Source organism: Drosophila pseudoobscura, chromosome 2 (genome assembly GCF_009870125.1).
Source record: "Drosophila pseudoobscura strain MV-25-SWS-2005 chromosome 2, UCI_Dpse_MV25, whole genome shotgun sequence".
Taxonomy (NCBI): Eukaryota; Metazoa; Arthropoda; class Insecta; order Diptera; family Drosophilidae; genus Drosophila; species Drosophila pseudoobscura.
Window position 1 is genome coordinate 5,801,907 of NC_046679.1, and position 22,914 is coordinate 5,824,820.

General features: G+C 43.9%; 6 protein-coding genes and 1 long non-coding RNA gene across 11 annotated transcripts; 4 read left to right on the top strand and 3 right to left on the bottom strand.

Annotated features, from left to right (window-relative positions):
* Positions 1-86: 86 nt before the first annotated feature.
* On the top strand, positions 87-6,637 carry LOC4800837 (acyl-CoA Delta(11) desaturase-like). 2 transcript variants are annotated; one of them, XM_015183192.2, is made up of 5 exons: positions 87-184; positions 4,538-4,858; positions 5,173-5,509; positions 5,566-5,751; positions 5,815-6,637. In XM_015183192.2, the coding sequence occupies exons 2-5, from the start codon at positions 4,549-4,551 to the stop codon at positions 6,131-6,133; spliced, it is 1,152 nt and encodes a 383-aa protein (XP_015038678.1). In that variant the 5' UTR covers positions 87-184; positions 4,538-4,548; the 3' UTR covers positions 6,134-6,637. The 2 variants fall into 2 exon arrangements, with proteins under 2 accessions (XP_015038678.1, XP_001358041.1); XM_001358004.5 differs by lacking the exon at positions 87-184 and adding an exon at positions 1,750-1,900.
* A 1,148-nt stretch (positions 6,638-7,785) lies between these two features.
* On the top strand, positions 7,786-13,410 carry LOC6896926 (UNC93-like protein MFSD11). 2 transcript variants are annotated; one of them, XM_002137075.4, is made up of 5 exons: positions 7,786-7,853; positions 7,957-8,247; positions 11,663-11,832; positions 11,899-12,356; positions 12,416-13,410. In XM_002137075.4, the coding sequence occupies exons 2-5, from the start codon at positions 8,161-8,163 to the stop codon at positions 13,009-13,011; spliced, it is 1,311 nt and encodes a 436-aa protein (XP_002137111.1). In that variant the 5' UTR covers positions 7,786-7,853; positions 7,957-8,160; the 3' UTR covers positions 13,012-13,410. The 2 variants fall into 2 exon arrangements, with proteins under 2 accessions (XP_002137111.1, XP_033238154.1); XM_033382263.1 differs by having other exon boundaries at positions 7,800-8,247.
* LOC117184491 (uncharacterized) lies at positions 10,590-12,053 on the bottom strand. Its single transcript, XR_004469880.1, has 3 exons — positions 11,914-12,053; positions 10,977-11,821; positions 10,590-10,920 (listed from the first exon to the last, which is right to left on the bottom strand). It is a non-coding gene; the product is annotated as an uncharacterized lncRNA (long non-coding RNA).
* Positions 13,411-13,801: 391 nt separating the features above from the next.
* Positions 13,802-16,937, bottom strand: LOC6896928 (S-phase kinase-associated protein 1-like). Of its 3 annotated transcripts, XM_033382345.1 has the most exons (3): positions 16,828-16,937; positions 16,295-16,771; positions 13,802-13,996 (listed from the first exon to the last, which is right to left on the bottom strand). In XM_033382345.1, the coding sequence occupies exons 2-3, from the start codon at positions 16,751-16,753 to the stop codon at positions 13,961-13,963; spliced, it is 495 nt and encodes a 164-aa protein (XP_033238236.1). In that variant the 5' UTR covers positions 16,754-16,771; positions 16,828-16,937; the 3' UTR covers positions 13,802-13,960. The 3 variants fall into 3 exon arrangements, with proteins under 3 accessions (XP_033238236.1, XP_002137112.1, XP_002137113.2); XM_002137076.4 differs by lacking the exons at positions 16,295-16,771; positions 16,828-16,937 and adding an exon at positions 14,530-14,680 and having other exon boundaries at positions 13,802-14,473; XM_002137077.3 differs by lacking the exon at positions 13,802-13,996 and having other exon boundaries at positions 15,982-16,771; positions 16,828-16,936.
* A 22-nt stretch (positions 16,938-16,959) lies between these two features.
* Positions 16,960-18,879, top strand: trus (programmed cell death 2 like trus). The gene is made up of 3 exons (XM_001358006.5): positions 16,960-17,135; positions 17,227-18,326; positions 18,385-18,879. Exons 1-3 carry the CDS (start codon positions 17,028-17,030, stop codon positions 18,638-18,640), a joined length of 1,464 nt encoding a protein of 487 aa, XP_001358043.2. The 5' UTR covers positions 16,960-17,027; the 3' UTR covers positions 18,641-18,879.
* A 19-nt stretch (positions 18,880-18,898) lies between these two features.
* On the bottom strand, positions 18,899-20,717 carry LOC4800841 (F-box only protein 9). Its single transcript, XM_001358007.4, has 3 exons — positions 20,423-20,717; positions 19,669-20,359; positions 18,899-19,606 (listed from the first exon to the last, which is right to left on the bottom strand). The coding sequence occupies exons 2-3, from the start codon at positions 20,346-20,348 to the stop codon at positions 18,955-18,957; spliced, it is 1,332 nt and encodes a 443-aa protein (XP_001358044.3). The 5' UTR covers positions 20,349-20,359; positions 20,423-20,717; the 3' UTR covers positions 18,899-18,954.
* A 126-nt stretch (positions 20,718-20,843) lies between these two features.
* On the top strand, positions 20,844-22,905 carry Polr3C (RNA polymerase III subunit C). The gene is made up of 6 exons (XM_001358008.4): positions 20,844-21,269; positions 21,330-21,831; positions 21,899-22,004; positions 22,068-22,417; positions 22,480-22,647; positions 22,710-22,905. Exons 1-6 carry the CDS (start codon positions 20,995-20,997, stop codon positions 22,875-22,877), a joined length of 1,569 nt encoding a protein of 522 aa, XP_001358045.2. The 5' UTR covers positions 20,844-20,994; the 3' UTR covers positions 22,878-22,905.
* The last annotated feature ends 9 nt before the right edge of the window (positions 22,906-22,914 follow it).

Consider the following 22,914-nt stretch of genomic DNA (forward strand, 5'->3'; position numbering starts at 1 on the left):
CCGTATATGACAGCGGGAAATATTGGTTGTAAAATATCGATGTATCCAGCATGGATAATCGATACACAGCACTGTCATCCACAGTTTATCTTCCATCTCCAATTACAACCATAAAATAAACCCAAAAATTGCAGAATTAAACAAAAAAGAAGTAAGGTTTACTTGGAAGTTACTGAAAGAACCCGTAAGTTTCAATTGCATTTATTGCCACAATATGCACGTTTACAAACTTCAAAGCAGTTGCTGCGCTAAGCTTCAAAAGCCGTGAATGTGGCTGCAAACGCCGCACTGATTAGGAGGAACAGATTATCAAGTAATGGCCAATCGCATGTAATTAATAGTTCAATAATCTAAATACGCAGTTTGGCGCACTTACTAAACAATGTAGGTGCATGCAAACCCGTAGTGACATCACATCTGAAGCTATGACGCAGAAAAGTTGGTACCTAGAATTACATACATATGTACAAATGTGTTCTTCTATGCTGTGTAGTGTTTTCAATTAACATGCATTGGGGTAATAGCGCGCTGTGCACTAGTGCACGTGCACCCAATCTTTAAAGGCGCTTCTGCAGATTCCAAGCTAATATTTCTAATGCGTATTAACCCATACTTTATTGCTGTCTACATTGAAAGATAAGCCTTGTCCTTGGATTTCGATGAAAGCCATATTATGTATAATACGAGGAGACAAAAATAAGATTATATATGTATGTATGTACATAAATATTAAATATTCTTTGTTCGAAATTAACCATAGTTTCAATGAAAACTAGGCACCATGACTCAGAACCTATGCATATTGTGCTGTAAATATCACTTCCTCGATGGTACATTTGATACCATTTCCCACACCTGTCGTGTCTAACTTATGCATACATTCAATTTTCCAACCGATGTCGGCTGCAAAATGTATAGACAAATGGGTATACAATATCGTATGTGTATGAATATGCATTTAAAGTGAAACTAGCCGTATGGCCTTCGTATTTTCGTAAATATTCTCGTGCTACTTAACCTCAACTTCTGTGTTTGAAAGAAGCAATATGGAAATCAGTCTGTCATGGATCTGCTTTTTGAACACGCGTATGTAAAACTATGGCTTGAGCCGCAGTACAATGCGAGGGATTGGACTCACCAACTGGTTTTAGCCTGGTCAAAGTACAAGAACCATAAAGTTATCTATCAGCAGAATATTATTAGGCTGGGCAACTGGATTCACGCTCTAACCCATTATCATTAACCCGGCACACAGAGCGAACAACATCGATTAGATTTGGTGAACATGGTCCTAACCTACTGTTGGTACAAAGTGCGAAGGCTAACCCCCTGGCAGGGCAGGTGCCTGGTGCTGGTCCATGTGAGTGGGTTTTAATTTTAGAAATTGCATTGTTAACAAACGTACTGATTAAAATCTATTGCTCACTCTCCAAATAGATGCACAGAGGTTACCCAAACGATATCCGATTCAATCGTTCACTTAGGAGTTGGATAATTGACGTCATTATAGAGTGAATGTTTACAATTTCTCCCAAATCGTAAATTCACTGCGATTGGGGAGGCTACGTGCATGCCGCTAATCTAAAGAACATAGGCAATTGGCAATACTCTATTCCTCCCCGGCAATGAAATGCACACGACGACATAAAAAGCTCTGACGTTGGCGATATCTCGCTCACTCGCTCGCATCTCAGCTGCTGTGCTGCTCACTTTCCTCGGCCGAATGTTTTCGTTTTTGCTCTAGCGCGAAAGTTTAGTCAGTTGAATTATATTTTGTCTAGCGTGCGGACGTGCTGTGGATTCACACTCAGCCTGCTCCCACAACAAATACTTGTTTAAAACTGTGCGAAAAGAAAAGCGCGAGCTAAAGAAGTTAAAAGCTACTTGGTCAAGGAAACAGGTTGGTGGTTAGCCGTGGACTATTCCAGATGTCATGTACATGTGTATGTCTGTGGCCAGTGACTTGTTGAGCCATTTCAACAGGATTTTTGTGTCTAGTGTTTACGTAAAAGCCCCAGGCGCCAGAAAAGCGAAGCAAGAAATTACAACAATGCTCTACACTGTTCTACATCTCATTTCCTCTGCGCATTTTATCTCCGATACTTGCTATATACAAATACTATGTACTCTATACCATACAATACTTTGTATGTATGCGTAGTTCGTAGTTCGATCTCCCTCTGCGATATATTGTTGTTCCTCTTGTGCTTAGCGATTGCTCTTCAAACTCCAACTGGACGATCTTGGGGTCGAGTTTTTAAACAGCCACCACTCTGTGGTTCGTCAAGGTTTCAGTTTAACGGTCAAAGTGTTTAGCGGAAGGTTAGATGTCAGCCTCTTATTTTTTATTTTTCGGTTAGTTTTGAGTGCTCGCCCATTAAGACTTAAAAAAAAGGGGATGGGCGCCGGGTTTACGTTGACTTCATTAATTCACTTGCTTTTACTATGTAATCGCTTTTCCTGGTAAGCTAAACCGCTTTGTATTTTTTGTGCTTTTGTTTACTGAACTTTGACAATAATTAAACGGGCACTTAGCATTGCAAATTGGAGTTAAACCCGGACAACCAACTAAATTCGTAATGGGAATTGCAAATTAAATGTACATACATATTGTTCGGCGAGAATTCAACAAAATGAAATAATTTCTCACTTCATTTACACCAGGTTCGCATGTCTGACTAAACCAATTAAATGTTTTAAGTTCGATGAATATTTCTATGTACCCATTGTCCACGGGTTGAAGCAAGCTCCAGTGACCGACCCAAGAAGCGTAGCACTGCATCACGCCTTTGCAACGTGATTCCGGGGTCTCTAGAGAACAAACTACATACATACGTACATACATATGTTTGCATATACATAATTGTCCCTCTCTCTCTTTCTCTCTATCTCCAACTCGCGCTGGGCTGTACTTTCTTCTCTCCCACGCTACCCAATAAATGAGAATGGCATACAAACAGAGAGACAGACAACACGTCGACATATTTCAAGTTCAATGCGCGACTCACATTTTTTATTGGTATTGGTCATTAGTGCGTTTGTTTGCCGGTTTTTGGTCAAATTGGCTCTCCCAGTGCCTACAAGAACGAACAGCTGTTTGTCATGCCACCTCTCTCTCTCTCCGTCTGGCTGTGAAAAAGCTTTCAGATGTGATCTGATTTACACTTACACACTTTTAAGCGCCTGCATGTACAGTGCGGAATTTTTCTTAGTATTTCCCTCTACTATTTCTCTTTCTACCTTCTTTTCTGTCGTTCCTAAGCGTGCGTCTTTTCTCGCATGAGCATCGTATGATTCAAAAGCTTTTTCCTTGACACAGGTTCACGTGTTCAATTGGGTAATATTCCTATTGTTTTTGTTTGCAATTGTTTTTCAACTGACGAAATCGGCAATAGACACATCATAATTATAATTCGTATGTGAGTAACACCTGACTGCGAGTAGATATGCATGCATTGAGCTAATAGCAACCATCACCAGACACGTGTCCGTCCGGTCGTGCATACTGATTAGATTAGACCAATAATGCTGTTGGACTAGACATACATTATAAATGTTAGCCCTGACCTTAGCAGCTGTACAAAAGTATTAATAGACAGATCGCTGAAATGGCCAAAAATTGTTTAATCTAATCGTGTCCAGCGCGCAGAGCGCACACCTGCAAAAGCTACTTCTCACCCCCGAAGACTTTAGAGCTTAAATGTGTAAGAGTGAGGACGAGAGCCGGAGCGAAAGCTTTTATACATTTGCCGCAAGAGTTCGTCGTGCGAATTTATACAAATCGGTTTTAAAAGCGGCTCGTCCGTATCTGTGCAAAAATTCGTATAAATTTGTATTAGGTAAAACATCACAGGGAACACAAATCTAAGCAATAACAAATGTTGAGGAAGTGGATTTTTGACTGACTATATATACATACATATGTATGTACATATATTGCTATATAGTGCTCGTCCGATTCGCAATTCTTGCTAATTTTCTGTACGGTACTGCTACATGAGTGTGTGTGTATAACAAAGCATGCCCAAATTTATTGAGCCAGTAATTTTCCACAAGCAATTCACAAAAGCCGCCTGCCTGCCCATAGCTGAAGCTCAGCTCAGTTCAGATTAAACGCTCTGCCAGGAAGTCGGTTCAATCACTTAACCTTGGGACAAGGCAAAGGCAAGGTTCCCAGTGACCCATATGTACGCTTTCTCACACCAGTGTTTTCATTATTCACGCTTTGGAATCCTTTTGACTTTGTCAAGGATGTCCGCCACCTGTATTGATTTTTTTAGCTTTGTTCTGCGACTAGTCTAGGCTAGCCAGCGTTTCAGCAAAACGTATTTGTCAAGACGACGAATGCTAAACAACACGGCTGGCCTCAAGGTGTAAGCAATAGAGACAGGTCTGCAAATGGCAGCAATAAAAACTTGGAGTCGCTGCCTTCTGCCTCCACCCAAAGCGTGTCAAGTCCAAAAGCTAATTGCTTAACCCCTCCGAATGCTGGTAACAAAACACTAATTAAATTGTTATTTTCTTGTTTTACTTGAAGGTTGATGCAATATGCCGCCCAACGCCCATGCCGGTGCCCAGTCCATCACGGACTCGCTGATCGCCGCAGCTAATGCAGCCGCCGATTCCGATCAGAGCCTCACAAAACTGCAGCAGGACTCCACGGGTGTGCTCTTCGAGTGCGATGTGGAGACCACCGATGGCGGACTCGTCAAGGACATTCTCCCGATGAAGAAGGCGGACAAGCGTAAAATGAAGCTCGTCTGGCGCAACATCATTGCCTTTGGATACTTGCATTTGGCTGCACTCTACGGCGCCTATCTGATGATCACCTCGGCAAAGTGGGAGACAATCGGCCTAGGTAAGAGATCCCGTTATGGTCATCTTTACAGCGCGTGCCGGACGCTTGAATATACAAAAGCTATCAGTGTTTGTGATCCATTCGAGTCCAGCACTGATAACCTTCGTTAAGTGGCACCTATGGACGACGACTAGGCAGAACACGCGTAGACTGCTGATTAGTCGGGCTTCAATGCAAATTCAGTCACTCTGCTATCCGTATTATATTTAAGCATATTCTTGGGATGTGTTTACATTTTAAATGATCGATTTATAACCTTTTGTTGGTTTTTTAACGACTCAGACAATAATTTAAATTTGTTTTGATACTTGCAGCTTACATCTTATATGCTGTGTCCGGATTGGGAATCACTGCTGGCGCCCATCGTCTCTGGGCTCATCGTTCATACAAGGCAAAGTGGCCGCTGCGTTTGATTCTGGCCACCTTCAACACCATCGCCTTCCAGGATGCCGCCTATCACTGGGCGCGTGATCATCGTGTGCATCACAAGTACTCGGAGACGGATGCCGATCCCCACAATGCCACCCGTGGCTTCTTTTTCTCGCACATTGGATGGTTGCTGTGCAAGAAGCATCCCGAGGTGAAAGCCAAGGGTAAGGGTGTTGATCTATCTGATCTGCGCAAGGATTCCATATTGATGTTCCAGAAGAAGTAAGTGGACGCCATCCAGCCATTGATTGCGAAATCTAACCCTATCTCGATTTCAGATACTACATGATCCTGATGCCTTTGGCTTGCTTTATTCTGCCCACGATGATTCCCATGTACTTCTGGAACGAGACGTTTGTGAATGCGTGGTTTGTGGCCACCATGTTCCGTTGGTGTTTCATCCTGAACGTGACCTGGCTGGTAAACAGTGCTGCCCACAAGTTCGGTGGTCGTCCCTATGACAAGTATGTATCTATATATTGATTAGACTGTTTGGTTTTGAACTAATGATCTTTTTCGTTTTACAGAGAGATCAGCCCTTCTCAGAACATTTCCGTTGCTGTTCTTGCCTTCGGTGAGGGCTGGCATAACTATCATCATGTGTTCCCCTGGGATTACAAGACGGCCGAGTTTGGCAAATACTCCCTTAACTTCACCACCGCCTTCATTGACTTCTTCGCCAAGATTGGCTGGGCCTACGACCTGAAGACCGTCTCCCCGGAGATCATCAAGAAGCGTGTGAAGCGCACTGGTGACGGCACTCACGCCACTTGGGGTTGGGGCGACACCGATCAGCCAAAGGAGGAGATCGATGATGCGCTGATTATTCACAAGAAGAGCGAATAGGCGAGCCAAAAAACTAGCGAGCGAGCAATAGGATGCTGATCAGGGAGGGTTTAGCCGAAAATCAATCAAAACCAACACAATTTTCCATTTTGCAAATGTCCGAAAAACATTTCCTTAGCAGCATATAAAAACAAAAAGAAGCAAAAAACCATTTAATTAATTCTAAGATAAAACGTTGATGATAAATGTTTGTTGTTTATCGAAAACTCTATACCGTCTGTGTTAATCCAGCTCTGGAAATGTTTTTTTTCGCTCTGGAATTGCTTTTGAAGACAGACAGAAACTATCTTTAAATTTACAATTGCTTACATTTGATTAAAAAAAACCTGTATATTGAGAGTTGTAATTCCATCGTACAATTGAGTCAAATTTGAGCTTTTCATTCGATATTATTTTGGAGTTCATAATGGAAAAGGAAAGTGGAGGAGATATTTTCAGTTAAAAACTAAAATTAATTAATACACATACACATTAAAAGTGAACTTTCTGTTTCAAAACGAGAAATACCTGCAAACGAAAGATTTTAGTATTTAGAGTAAGCCAGAAACCATACAAGAGGAATAATCCATAAACTAATATAAATATAAATACATATACATATATTATAAAATAAACGATCGATGTTAGCACACGAAAAGAAATCTTCACGTACACATTTGATATTTCTTTAAATGTTAACAAATAAAGTGAGAAAACGAATTTCTGTGTATTTGCCACGGATGTTGCCTGGTAATTTCCGGCCAAAGATCTCAAGCGAGTGCTCAAGTGTTCCACCGGACTTCCCCAACCACTGGAAATCTTTGTGCAAGTTAATGTGGTTTTGATGAAATAAATTAAATTTGCGCGCGAATATCGTACTTGGTTATCGAAAGCTTCGAGCGTGTGAGGCTTGGGAATTTATCTCTCTCTCAGACTTTGTGAAAAGAGAGGGTATAGAATTCTCATTCGAAAATTGCTGCAAAGAGGTCTACCTTGTATTAATGTACCTTGCAAGCCAATACCGACAAACACTTGGGAATACACTGGGAAAAAATATACAATTATTGAAATCTCAACGAAGTTTTGCAGTCTATGTTTTTTATAGATACTGGGTTTTTGTATCAGTATCGAGATATATGTACAGGAATCTAATTTAATGAATGAATAGATACAAAAAATTCACTCTAAGAAAAAGGTCTTATCAATTATATTTAAAACCAGCTTGGAATAGGTTATAAAAATGTCCATACTCCATAAATATGAAGTTGATATGTAGCAAATATGTAGTTACCATAAACAAACCAATAAAAGGAGTCCTTAAAATTAGCCCAACGTTTAGAAAATTGATTCATCAATCGGATGAAATTATAGTTTTTGTATTGGGAGTCCTAGCCAGCTAGTAATATTAAGCCGAATATCAAATTTGCGGATTTGCCAATCATGGACGAAGAACGATTAACCCATTGTCGACCAGTAACTGTTTATATACACCTACAAATATTATGAAACTTGAACTATTTAAGCGCAGTTCAGTTAAAAGATATCGTAGTGTTTTTCTTGTAAGTAAAGAGTAACATTAACCAATTGTAATTTTTCGGAGGCTTAATTCAAGTTGTGCGCTTGTTTAAATAGAAGGGGCTTCAGTGGGCTAAGCTCATTCAATCGTGTGTCGTGATAGCTGCTATCTGTTTTATTATTGCTTTCAACCGTCGTCGTGTAAACACTGCATTTAAATACTGTGGTGCGTGTGTTTTGGTTTGGGTTTTTGCGTGTTTTTGTTTCATTTCCAATTGAAGCCATTCACATTTAGTTGTTGTTTTAACAAGTGTTTAATATATATGCAGATGCTCAAAATTAATTACCGTGTACAAGCAAACTAATCATCAACCAGAACCGATCCGAACCGAATCTATACCCACGCCCCCTCGCGTTGAGCGCCATTGTCGTCGGTCGGAGGCTCTGACGTCGCCAATGTAAATGCAGTACACAACGTTAAAGTAAAATAATTGCATTCCATTCGACAAAGAGCTCAGAGCAGAGGCAGCATAATGGATAGGAAATTCCTGATGATTCTCGTCCTGGGCTGCGGCTTCATGTTCGTTTTTACTGCGTTCCAAACTATGTGCAACATTGAGGTAAGAGAAGAGCCAGCCCCAGTCCCAGTCCATGTGTGTTGTGTGTTTCCCCTTGTCCCGTTTTCCGTGTGTTGGTATCTGGCATCCGTCCGTCTCCCTTTCTCTTGCAGGGGCTGGTGTGTATGTATGCGTGGGCGTTGTTGACATCCTTGCTACTGGCATTTTCGTCCTTGTCCTTGCCAATATACGTTCTAGTATCCTTGGCCCTACCCTACCCTGCCCCACACACAGCACAGTTACTCCGACGCACACAGAGGCCGAGGACTACCACACCACTACACTACCCCTCCATCATTAATTGAGTAAATTACCCTGATTTGGAGCAGTGCACATAAAATGGGGAGGAATTCATTCTATTTTCATTCTGTTTTCCCTTAGTACAGCGCTCAAAGTTCATAAATCATGAATCCATTGTTCTCGCTGTAATACTCATGATTGAGATTGAGCCAGTAAAATGTGATGGCGGTCTGGCCCATCAATTGATAAGATGCAAACAAAGGCACTTGGCAGCTTATAAGCCTCAGCCTCAGGCCACAGAAAATCAGCGTTCGTTATGAATGGAAAATGGAAGTTGACCCCAAGAGGTCATATTTCAATTAGGGTTAACTCTACTGGAGCGACACGCCCCCTTATCAGACATTGTTACCCGTTATCTGGTAACGGCGATTAGTTAATTAATATGAGCAAATAATTACAATTACAATTGTCAACCTGCACTACTTCTGATGATTATTGGCAAATATGATAATAGATATCAATAGATAACTCAAACAACGGGTTTATTTGCTTATTATCTATTCCGACTAATCAGCGCAAAAAAGATCAAGGCCAAGCCGTGCTAAAAATTAACCGGAAAAGATCTACCTATATCTGCTATAACGTTATATAGACGGGATTTACCTCTACTCGTATGTGCATGTACATATATGGCTAAGAAATAGTTGTTGTTTGTTTTATTGCTTTTCATTACGTATGCGCAAAGCATACAGCGTTCTTTTTTATAAATGAAACTCCAGCCCGAAACCGGCTACAAACTGCGACGCAGCATTCATTGTTTTGCGTTTAAATTCAAGCATTTTGTTATGGTTCAATGGACTGTTGCTGTTCCACAGCACCTTACCTTCTGAAAAGTCCCGCAGAGAAATAATTTGTATCGAATGACTGTACTACACAGTACAGTAAGTACTCATAATTATCCGATCGGAATACTCTCACTTTTGTGTGGCTTTTTTAATGTGATGGCGATGGTGTGGCCTTTCAGCACGGACGGCGGCGCATGCGCAATGCCCTCTAGTTAGTGTTTTATTTTTTTTTATATTTAAAAAATGTATAAACAATTTACTACGCTGCTTGGCGCTTTGTTTCTTACAACAACAAGAGCCCAAGCCAAAGCCAGTTGGAATGCCAGAGCAAGGCGTGCTTTAACGAACCACCAATCTATCGATCGAAAAGCGTCTCAACAGTGAAGCAAGGCCTTGGCTTATATGGTGCAATCACTCTATGGAGCTGGATGAATGCAGAACACTTGGCTCTTGCGGGAATATTAATATCCGCAAGCAGTGACTGCCACATGATTGCGCAATCAAAATCAAATGAGAGTCAAAACAGACAGCAGAAACGCGTCAAACGCGACGCCAACAACTCTTTCAATGTCATTGCAATTGCATACACACTCACCCCCACACACACACACACACACACACACACACACACACACACACACACACAAACGCACAGGCATCAAGGCTTCAAGGCCGCGTCAGCAGTGAGTGTAAAGAGCGAGCCAGGTTGACCAACATACATACATATGCACACTTTCATTACGTTCATGTACATGTACATGAAATATACATACATATGCATGAGTGGGGGGGGGGGCACTCGGAGCACCTGCGCTTGCGCCTGCGCCCCGCTGAAAACATAACACAAACAGCCGTTAGGCGCCTGCCTCCACTTACACAACAACAACAACATAAAGTGGGTGTGCTAGCGACGAGCCCACAATTTCCCAGCAACGACTGCGCTGCCTGCATCGCAGCAGAGTGCAACAATGTCTAGCCAACAGCAAACGGCAACAACAACAACAAATAAAATCGAAACTTGTTTCTGCATTTTTCGAACCTTTTGAGAGTCGTTGTTCCAGTTTGATTTGCGTAATAAATCAGTAATCGAATATATGTATATGGGGCCTGGTCTGGCCCGGCCTGCATTCTCCAGCAATTCATTGCAGCTTTCTTTTTATTGCATTTGGGTTTCCCTTCGATCAGTGTTTACCCAAAACTTGACCCAGATCTCATCTACGTCCCTCTGGGGTCCCCCAATCAAAAGATCTTCAATAAAAGTTTATTAGCAGCTGATAAGGATAGATGGCACTTGAGAGTCGAGTGCTCTTATCAGTATCATGTTATGGCCATTGAGCTGCTTCATAAAGTTAGTCTAGTATACACATATATAGGTTAATGCATAATCGGTGAATGGTAAGAATAAAACCATTATAACATACACCACATGTACAATGTTTGTGGATTGCCGTAGAAAAAATGAAAGTCCCCAAAGCATTTTTTCTTAGCATTGAGCCAACAACTTCCTGTTCTAGGCAGTTCCTGCATTCCATTACACTGTCTGAGCACTTCCGTTTCCAAAAGCACATCCGGATTGGGGGGGGGAGAGTGTCTACAATGCAGAAAATTAAAGCTTGCATCGGAATGTTTGACTTTCACGTCCACTACCTGACGCACAGTACTGTGTATGGGGCTATCGAGCGTTTTCGAAGTGCTGGTGCCGAGAACTGCATCGAGTACAGTACTGATAATGCAGCACAGCTCTGCTCTCATGTTGGACTTCAAAATGGGCACAAGGACCAGACCAGACCGGGCCAGTGTCAGCTAATTGATGCAAATCGAAATCGAAATCGTGTCAGAGTCAGAATTCAGCTGCGAGATAGCGATATCATTCCACGGTGCATTCAGATGCGTCCTTTCAAATGGAAAATTACCAAACCGAAAACATGTTTCGTACATATTCATTGAGCTAGTATTTTTCCATTCATATTCAGCTTCAGAATGCGGTCTGCCTCAGAAGAATTGCAGCATTGCACTTGAATTTTCTTGCAGAGTGCAATCGCATTCAATATTGCAAGTAATTAAAATTATTGGAGGAGGTGCTGCGCTGTATGTACTGTACTGTATGGGAACAGGGCAACTTTTTGTTCTCAATAAATGCATCCGGACAAGAAATACCTGTATTTTAAGCTCATTTTGTACTTGAATCGAGAACACGTTTTGTATATAACATTTAAAACATATATTATTTGAGACCAGAACCCTCCATTGCCGGTTCATTGGCATGCATAAAACAAAAAGCGGCACGTTTTCGAAATGATAATTAATGTATTTCTATCCGATTTCATCCACAGAAAACTATACTGGACAGCATTTCCCAGGAAGATGATACCTTCAAGGGCGAGGGCTACACAAGTCTGGCCATTATTTATCTATTCTTTTCGCTCTCCAACTGGCTGGCACCGTCCTTCATATCGTTTACGGGACCTAGAGTGGCCATGGTGGTAGGAGCACTGACATATACGTGAGTGGATCCATACAGGAATTCAAAATGGTTCAGTAAATACGAATATTCTCTTCTTTTTCTTAGAGCCTTTATGATTACCTTTATGTTCCCATCGACGGTGCTGTTGTATGTGGGCAGCGCAGTGCTCGGACTCGGTGCTTCCATCACTTGGACTGGACAGGGAACTTATCTGGCGCGGTGCAGTGAATCGACAACCATATCACGCAACTCCGGCGTCTTCTGGGCCCTCCTTCAGTGCAGCATGTTCATCGGCAATCTGTTTGTGTACTACCAGTTCCAGGACAAGACACGTATCGACAAGGAAACCCGGAATCTGGTCATAGGGGTGCTCACTGTGATTGCCGTGCTGGGAATCGTGTTTTTGGCTGCCTTGCGCTCTATGCCCGACAACGCCGAGCACGACAATGAGTTGGAGCAGAAACATACGGGCTGGGACCAGGCCATGTATGCCCTGAAGTCGGCAGGACAACTCTTCTTTACCAAGAAGATGCTGCTCCTTAGCTTGGCTTTCTTCTACACAGGTCCGACCAGCCTCCTCTCTTAACATCGAATTGCTAATTGCGTCTTGCTTGCTTTACAGGGCTGGAACTGTCCTTCTTTAGTGGTGTCTTTGGCTCCGCAATTGGCTTTACCACGAAAATAGCTGAAACGCCCAAAGAGATTGTTGGCCTCGTGGGAATTTGCATTGGCGCAGGAGAAGTTTTCGGAGGAGGACTTTTTGGAATACTGGGCAACAAGACAACACGCTTTGGACGCGATCCCATCGTAATTGTTGGCTACATTATGCACATGGCGGCCTTCTTCATGACGTTTATTAATCTGCCGAACAGCGCACCATTCAAAGATACCACCGATGTATCGTACCTGGAAACGCCCAGCGCGAGCATTGCCCTGGTCTGTGCTTTCCTTCTTGGTCTGGGCGATGCCTGCTTTAACACCCAGATCTACTCGATGCTGGGGGGCGAATATGTGAACAATGCCGTGGGCGCTTTTGCCCTATTTAAGTTCACACAATCTGTGGCGGCGGCCATTAGCTTTTTCTACTCCTCACATTTCGGGCTGTACGTCCAGTTGGCCATACTTGTAGTCACTGGCACCATAGGCACCATTGCCTTTGTCTTCGTCGAGTGGGGCTTCAAGCGACAGCATCGCGAGCAGGAGGCCCTGGACAAGTAAGGGGCCTAGAGGCCGGGCCTGTGTGTTAAACCTAGTATTAGCTGAAGAAATTCCGTTTAGGGCTAGCAATCTTTGTCCAATGTTTGTTATATTCCTTGTGAGCGCGTTGAAATGCGTGCGACTGCGTCGTCTTCCTAGACAATAACTGATTATTGATTGTTGTTGTGCGCTAATGTTGCTATATGTATTTTAATGTTAAAATTCCAAAACGAAACGTAATTATAAATCTAGTTGTCTATATGTTTTTATATGTGTGTATTGTATATGTATGTGCGTTTATTTATTTTAAGCAACGATGTGCAATTGTAAATTAAACCACAGATTTTGAGTATTAGTAAGTTCTTCAAAGGCCGTGCATGAGAAGCACAAGCGAAGAGAAATATATAAAGAATTTTAAGACAATGTCTTTTAATGCGTGGTGTTTATTTCTTTTTGTTTGTTTCAGACTGTGTGAGGAGTGAGATTTTTCTTGTGTGAAGGTGTTTTCCTAGGCTACATATGTGGGGCGACTTCACATATTTATACCCGATATAGCCATGTCTGTCCTAGATCTCAGAGACTATAAGAGCGAGAGCATCCAAATTCAGCCCCGTCCCCACAAATGACGAAGATATGTAAGTGACCCCCACAATATTGATGATACGAGAAACCCAAAAACGGAGAATCTCAGAAGAAGCAACAAATGAAATTTAACCAAATTTTGTTTGGCACAAAATCAATGTGAATCTTGTGAACCGACATATATTGCATAAATTATATGAATTATATGCTCACACAGAACATATATGTATACTGATTAAGTACCGAGTATAAAGTACAGACTTTATTCCTCGCTTCATTTGAGTTGGTTAGAATCCATTGTAATTTTAATGATTAATATTGCAATTTATTAACTTATTTTGTAGTCAGCCAGCAATTGAGGGCTGCGTCCTGATGGTCTTCAGCCGTCTCACTTCTCCTCGCACCACTGGTTCTCCTTGCGCTCCTTCTCTTCCTCGGCGGGAGTGAAGTCCTTCTTGATGTTGAAAGTCTTGCGTATTTCCTCTGGAGTCTTGCACATCATCATATTGGCCACGGTATTGCAAGACACCTCGAGCAAACCCTTGATATCCAGATAATTGGCGGCCTGCATTAGCCCGAAGAGTGTGCCCTGGTCTACCTTGAGGAATTCGGCATCCCACGGGATAATGTCGTCGGTGCGCTTCACCTTCTCGCGCTTCTCGTCCTCGTCAGGCGACTGGGGATCGTCTTTGTGGTATTCAGCCCACATCAGTACCTTACGCAGAATGGTCGAGCTCACATTCTTCAGAGGGACAACGGAATCCTCATCATTTTCCGAGACGCAATTCTCCAGCATTGCCTTGATAGTTCCGGAGCACTTTGCTATCTCGATGTCGGTTTCGAAGATTTCCATCTCCGCGGACTGCAGTTTAATGTTAGGCATTTCGGTAATCGTTGAATGCTGCAAAAAAAGGTATTCAAGTATTTCAAGCAAAAATTTGAATGTTATGTTCATACGATTTGAAGCCAATTTGAGTGGAAAAACAAAGATAAAGATGGGAATACGACTATAACTTTGCGCCAAGTTGAGAAAAGTGTAGTTAAAATCGCACGTCAATATCGACATCGTTTAAGTATCGATATTAATACATATATTTGTATACCTCTCGATTCAATATGTACTACGTTGCAATTCACCAAAATCGGCTCGAAACATGAAAAATGGCCAAGAATAATGGCGTGAACACCGCCTGCTCGCAAAACTCCAAGAGCTGGGTGTGTGTGATTTCTGAGCAATCGGCCAAGACAAGGCAGCGCCTGCCTAGCATAAGAAAAAGACCAAATCGAGCGGAGTGCAACCAGTAAACTGGTGCTGTGGAGCCGTTGATTGGATCGAAAGTAAAGACAGCGGTGGCAACGGGCGTAATGACGTCTCGGAAACCATAGACGAGGCTATGACTGCCGACGACGAGCAGAATGAGCGGAACGGGAATGTAAGGCTGAATGCTTTGCAGTACGCCAAGGGAGGAACGTGTCTCAATCGCTTTGCTTAAGCACACCTCAGTACCGGCCACCCTGGGACCGCTGCCCCAGATTAAGGATCTGACATTGAAGTCCTAATTCATTGCCGTGGATGTAGAGAGCCAGGTCAAGGTGGAGGACTTTAAGAACTATGGCGGCAGCGTATCCATAGATCACATACGGGATCTGTATCAGGAGTATAAGCTGAGGGACGACGAATCGGCACATTCGCCAATGGGTGGGGGTCATCGACAAGGAAACCCAGAATCTGGTCATGGGGGTGCTCACTGTGATTGCCGTGCTAGGAATTGTTTTTGGCTGCCTGGCGCTCTATGCCCGACAACGCCGAGCACGACAATGAGTTGCAGCAGAAACACACGGGCTGGGACAGGGCAACTCTTCTTTACTAAGAAGGTGCTGCTCCTTAGCTTGGCTTTCTTCTACACAGGTTCGTCCGACAGCGTCTCCTCTGTACATCGAATGGCTAATTGCGTCTTGCTTGCTTGTCAGGTCTGGAGCTGTCCTTCTTTAGTGGAGTATGTTTGTAGTGGGGCGGATCGCTGCTCATTTTTCCAATGACGAAGTTGATGATCCAGTGAAACTGATAGTAGCCTTCGCAAGCAATGAAAAGCCGCTGTGTACGTATGTAGGTGTGCATTTGGTTCGTGGGTCGCGCGGTAGATCGGCCGTTTGGATCAGGGGTGGAAACGTAACTAAGCTAAGCCTTATGATCTATGCTCTATGATGGCTTGAGCGGCGGGTGAATCTAGTTGTCTATATGTTTTTATATGTGTGTATTGTATATGTACATATGTGCGTGTATCTATTTTAAATAACGATGTGCAATTGCAAATTAATTAAACCACAGATTTTGAGTATTAGTAAGTTCTTCAAAGGCCGTGCGAAGAAAAATATATAGAGAATTTTAAGACAATGCCTTCAAATGCGTGGTGTTTATTATTTGTTGTTTATTTCAGACTGTGTGTTGAGCGAAATTTGCGGATGGGGCGATTTCACATATTTACATCCGGTACTCGAAGAATATAGGGGTACATTGCATTTGTAGGGAAAGTACACATTCTTGAACTAATAAACTTGATGAGTGATGTCTCTCCTAGATCTCAGAGACTTTTATGATTGATATTAAAAATTATTAACTTATTGTGTAGTCAACCAGCAGCTGATGGCGGCGCCCCGATGGTCCACCCGCTTTCCGCTGCTCAGCTCACTTCTCCTCGCACCACTGGTTCTCCTTGCGCACCTTCTCTTCCTCGGCGGGAGTGAAGTCCTTCTTGATGTTGAAAGTCTTGCGCATTTCCTCTGGAGTTTTACCCCTCATCATATTGGCCACGGTCTTGCAAGACACCACGAGCAAACCCTTGATATCCAGATAATTGGCGGCCAGCATTAGCTCGAAGAGTGTGCCCTGGTCTACCTTGAGGAATTCGGCATCCCACGGGATAATGTCGTCGGTGCGCTTCACCTTCTCGCGCTTCTCGTCCTCGTCAGGCGACTGGGGATCGTCTTTGTGGTATTCAGCCCACATCAGTACCTTACGCAGAATGGTCGAGCTCACATTCTTCAGAGGGACAACGGAATCCTCATCATTCCCCGAGGCGCAATTCTCCAGCATTGCCTTGATAGTTCCGGAGCACTTTGCTATCTCGATGTCGGTTTCGAAGATTTCCATCTCCGCGGACTGCAGTTTAATGTTAGGCATTTCGGTAAACGTTGAATGCTGCAGAAAAAGGTATTCAAGTATTTCAAGCAAAAATTTGAATGTTATGTTCATACGATTTGAAGCCAATTTGAGTGGAAAAACAAAGATAAAGATGGGAATACGACTATAACTTTGCGCCAAGTTGAGAAAAGTGTAGTTAAAATCGCACGGAAATATCAACATCGCTTAAGTATCGATATTAATATATTTGTATACCTATCGATACAATATGTACTACATTGCAATTCACCAAAATCGGCTCGAAACATGAAAAATGGCCAAGAATAAGTCGACGGTGTACCTGGGATACGAAGATGAGGAAATTACAGTTAAGCAGGAACAGTTATTGAACAGCAGCACCAACAAAATTGGTGGCCTGCCCGTAAGTGAGCCAGGCAGGCACATGCAGATGCAAATGCGGCTGCGAACTCTTGCCCAGAGCGTTGATAATTAAAATTGATTTTTACACACAGGACTGGCCCAGGCATGAGGTTACCGTGCCCGCCTGCCCTCTGTGCGGCACGGTGCGCCCGTTGATAGTGCAAATGTACGCGCCGTTGGATCGATCTCAGTTTCACCGTAATCTATATGTGTTCGGGTGCGTTAGCCCCGCGTGCTCGCAAAACCCGAAGAGCTGGGTGTGTGTCCGCACACAGCACTTGGACAATCAGTTTGATGTGATTTGTGAGCAAGCCAAGACAACGGCAGTGCCTGCCAAGCATAAGAAAAAGACCAAATCGAGCGGAGTGCAACCAGTAAACTGGTGCAGTGGAGCCGATGATTGGGGCGACAGTGAAGGTAGCGGTGGTAACGGGCGTAATGACGTCTCGGAAACCATGGACGAGGCTATGGATATGACTGCCGACGACGAGCAGAATGAGCGGAACGGGAATGTCAGGCTGAATGCTTTGCAGTACGCCAAGGGAGGCATGGAAATGGAGGAGTCGGTGAAGCAGGAACAAGTCAAGATTGGCGATGATGAAGACGACGAAGACGAGAGCACGTCTGTGGAAAATGACCTGGTTTGTGGCTTTAATCAAATCGACATGAGCTCGCCCCAGAATGCAGATGAGGATCCGAATGCGAATTGTGCCGCAGCGGCAGCTCCTAGTGCGGATGTGGCTGGTGCAGTTGCAACTGCAGCGATTTGTGCTGAAATTGAAGGTCCCGAAAATGATGTCGTCCTGGTCGATACACCAAAGAAGCCGGAACGTGACTTAATCGCTTTGCTTAAGCACACCTCAATACCGGCCACCTTGGGACCGCTGTCCCAGGTCAAGGATCTGTCGCTGAAGTCCTACTTCATTGCCGTGGATGTAGAGAGCAAGGTCAAGGTGGAGGAGTTTGAGAACTATGGCGGCACCTTGTCCATGGATCACATACGGGATCTGTATCAGGAGTATAAGCTGAGGGACGACGAATCGGCACATTCGCCAATGGGTGGTGGTGCCTCGTCGTCCGGCGAGCCATGTGACGACCACGAGTCTTACGAGAAGGCATTGCCCGCCCATGGCGATATTGTTTTTCACAATTTTATAACAACCATTCAGCAAAACCCGGGTCAAATACTGAGGTAATTGTGGCCCTTGCCAATGTGATTCATTCATTAATGCCATCCAAACCCCATTCAGGTATTCCCGGGATGCTCTGCCGTTGCTGGTGGCACCGCTCACCGATCCTTTGCCCAAGTGTCAGAACTGCAAGGGCGAAACCATCTGTGAGGTTCAGCTGCTACCAACTTTGATTCCCAAGCTCCGATTCCAGCACAATGGCTGCAATGCACCAATTGAGTACGGCAACGTGCTGGTCTTTACTTGCCTCAAGAGCTGCTGGGACACCCCCGACCTGATGCGCTATGAGCATATAGTTGTGCAAGCCGAGTCTTAGATTGACGCTAGTGATTAGCTGACGCAGTAGCTGCTAATAGTTGCCGAACTATGCAACAATTTTAGTTCGATTGAAGGAACATTTTAAACGCAAACTGCATTCACGTAACCGATGGGGGGAAAGCTAAGCTTCTCAATTGTCCTAGGAAGATTTTATGCTCTAGTTGTTAAGAACGTTGTACGCTTTTAGACATGCCGATGAAAGATAGTTGCTAAAAATATCTCGTTATTTCCACTCCACCTCCAGAGCTGTTTTCAATTTTTGGTTGGGTTACGCATACTTTTTATTTCCATGCTTAAAGGAACGTCTATAGTTTAGACCAATGGTGCATCGGCGTCTAGGTGATAACTCTTTACAGGTGAGAACCACAGAGAGGGATACTTTGCGTCCGTCAGGTCAAAGTCGGAGCTGGTGTCGACCTTGTTGCGCTTCTGCACCAGCGTGTAGTGCGACCACACCAACTGGGCACAGCGCCGCTTGGGTGAGTGTGTGATGCGCAGCTCGATCAGAAACTGTGTGGTGTTCGAGTCCTCGTCCAACGGCATGACGCTGCCACGCCTCTGGCGAATATGCCCAGTGGTGCCCCTTGTCTGTGACGACTTCTGCAGGACCAGCGTTACTGTGTTGCCAAACAGCCGGTAGCGTCCACGCAGAACATCTGGGCGTATGTTGTGCAAGTTCCGAATCTTGGTGACTCCCTGGGATGGCTCGTCGGCGCTCGTCATCATCAGAACCTTGCCATCGGGCATGAATCGAATATACCGGTAATATTCCACAAGCTGTACAGGTCGATAGAATTGGTCCTGAAAACTGTTCTCGCCCATTCGCAGGTACGTGGTTTTGCTAATATAACATCCGCTGAAATTAACTCTCTCCCGACGAATAAACATGTCGCGCCAGGAGCTGTAGACGGTTGTATTCTCCGAATCCTGGGCATCTAAAGTACCAGTGCTGTGGCCCCAAACTCTGCGAAGTAAGAGATTAATATAAACAAGAATACAATTAGTATATGCAGGGGAAGGACCTACTTAACACATGCCAGTCGCCAAAGCTCCTCCTCTCGTGCATACACGTAGAACCCTTTGCAGACAGCGGAGCATTGTTCTAGTGAGCGCATATCCAGCTGGGAGGATACGACCCAGCGCAGGATTCGCATCACAATCTCGGGTGGCAAATCGGAGATGTGTAGTCCCGTAGAGATGACGCCAGGATCTCGGCTGGATGCCATTAGCTTGCCGTTGTAGACATTCTCTTGACATAGGTCATGCTGGAACTTTTCATACAAGTTTTCGATCAATTTGTCGCCGCCCTCTATCCCTTCGGACTGCGGCTGTCCAAGATCAAGTTGCTTGGCGAAGTCACTGGCCAGGCTATTATACTTCTTGTTGGCCTCGTTGTTTAGTTTCTGCTGCTCATAGAACTTGAACTCAATATCAGGTACGATCTGCGTGGCCTTGCGATAGAACGGTATTGCGTCGTAGACCTTGCCTCTTTGCTCCAGTTGCACTGCCGTGCGGTACAGACTCTCCGCTTTGGCCTGCAGAAGATCAGCCTCACTGGCATGGCTATGGCCAGGGACAGTTGACCCGGCGTCCACCTGTGTGAGCTCCGCCTGCACTTGTAGCTCCCGCTGCCAGCTTTCGCGGAACGTATCCAGAGCACTTACCCCCTGATCTTGGCCCTCAGTGTCTGAATCCACTTCCGACATCGTTGAAAGCACTGGACGGAAAAGGAAAATAAGTTAAAAATAATTCGCTACGTTATTTTGACGCAATTTCTAACCTGAAAGAATTTTAGTATTTTTTCTTGGACCGTTCAGAAGATGAAACCGAGTAAAATATGTGGGCGAGAACTGTATTTATAATGAAGGGCCGCGCGTATTGCTGATAGTGGCCGCGGGCTTCACCCCAGAATCTTGTTGTAGTTTTCGACCGGGTGCAACATGTGGCCATTGGTAAGACCCCTAAGATTAAATTTATTCAGATAAAACAGTAACGTAACTATATCTGTAAAAGTATGTTGTTTTTCGGTGAATATAGTGGCTGCAAAACCATCGATGGCACAATCGATAAGATCGATGTCCGAGAAAGTAGCGATGGGCAAAACTACAAGTCACAATAAATCACTATTCACCAGCCTGGTAATCCTTCCTCCTGATTTGGAACGGAATAGCTGTTAAATTGTATCCCGCCTATTAGTTGATCACTACCGTGACTCGTGAGAACGGTTTTGATACCTATCGATATCGACACGTTTGTTGATAAAACAGCTGAATTCAACGAGGTGTTTTTGTTGTGTAGATTTTGTTAAAAAAATGTTAAAAGATCAAAGAAAAAGAAAAGACTGAAGCAATCATGTCTGCGGACTACGCTCATCTGTGCTCTGCGATTGTGGAACAGTGTTTCGGGAAAGTGTCGCAGTCGGTGTCTGATTGTTTGTTTTCGGCAACCACGCGGACATTGTCGCAAATCGCGAGTGCCACAAAGTTATCCCGCAAAGAGGTAGGACTAGCACTGTCGGTGCTAATTAATTTCCGTTTAGTGAACTTCGAAGCCACCAAATTGAATCCGTTTGTCCCAGAATATTCCCTTAGTCGTCAAGATATTCTCTGTCTGCTACGTTACCCGCGGTAAGCCCTCGCCGTCCCATACAAAATCGAGCATGACAAAATAACGAGAATTCGCTTTAGGTACATTCATATGGTACAAAAAAAGTATGGAAGTATTGGTGCATCTATTGCAGAGGAGCTGATCAGCGCGGGCTCGGATACAGCGAGCGCGACACTGATCAAATGCCTATCAGAGGAAGATACCAGGGCGGATAGTGCCGAATCCTACCGCAACATCTTTCTGCAAATGATAACCGATCACTATATCATTAAGAGGCCGGAGCTAATATTGTCGGACGAGCAGGATGAGGTCCTGCCGAAATTCGAGAGCAACGAGTGTGATTATTTCAGGCACCCCAACGTTGATCTTCAGCTGATAGAGAAGATCCGAAGAGGCGAGGCAACATTAGCAGAAGCCGGGGACAGTAACATGATCTGGAACGTCAACTATGACCGTTTCCATCAGGACTTTCGGGATGCCATCATGATAGACGCCATTGAACGCAAGCTGGGGGAAAATGCTTCCGAATGCTTTCGTTTCATATTGAAGATAATGTACAAAACAACGGATCCATGGCAGCGCGTGGGTATAAGGACTCTTAATGTGTCAAGGCACAGATAAAAACTGTTGCTTCATCTCTCACATACAGAAACTATCCAACCAAATCACATTTGTGGATATTAAGCAGACAATCGAGAAGAAATCGAACAATCTGGATCTTATGAAGCACTTGGATCAGTACATAACTTTACTAAGTAATAATAATCAACCAGAGAGTTGGGCGAATTTCTACAACATGTTTGGTTTACACATTTTAGCTGACGACTCCCTTGGTTTCCTACGAAGAGTGGGTGACATGGGAGGCGGTCTGTATGTTGTGGATATGGAACATGCGTTTCAGTCGCTTGCCTTTGCGTGCATTGAGTCTGTGATTACTGAGCGTTTTGGTTCAAAAGCGGCACGAATATTCCGAGTGATACGCTTCAAGAAATTTATAGAACAAGAGGATTTGCAGAAAGAGGCGATGATACCGGCCAAGGAGGCCAAATCACTTGCCTACAATTTGTTCCAGGATCAGTTTATTCACGTCAAGGCGATCAAGAAAGCTGGTGGCGGGGGCAATGGTCTGGCAAAGTCGTTCTATCTCTTTCAGATCAAGGAAAAGGATGTGAGACAATTTAGATTAAAAGCTGATTTAAAAAATATTTACATCTAATCTACTCCATGCAGTCTGTCAGGATGTTACTGGACGTTTGCTACAAGTCCCTCTATAACACCATCGAGCGTTCAAACTTTGAGAAAAATGAGCACACGGGTCTTATAGATAAATCACTAAGACTGGACTGCATAGTGGAGACCATGAAGGAGCGCGGAGAATCTGACGAATACATTGCCGAGGTAAATCCAGGTTTAAACAACTGCACAATGGTGTCTGAGAGATCTGTCTCTTTGCATTTCAGATTGTGGAGACATTCACACCACCCGAAGTTGAGATCCTTAATAAGGTCAAAAATCGTATAAAGACCTTATCGAAGGCCGAACTGACAATGGACCAAACCATCTTCCTTCTGCAAATGTACCAGCATCATTGTACAATTTTACCAACTGGCATTGGAAAATATAAATAATAATAATCGAAAAGCAATCAAAGAGATATTCGAAAAA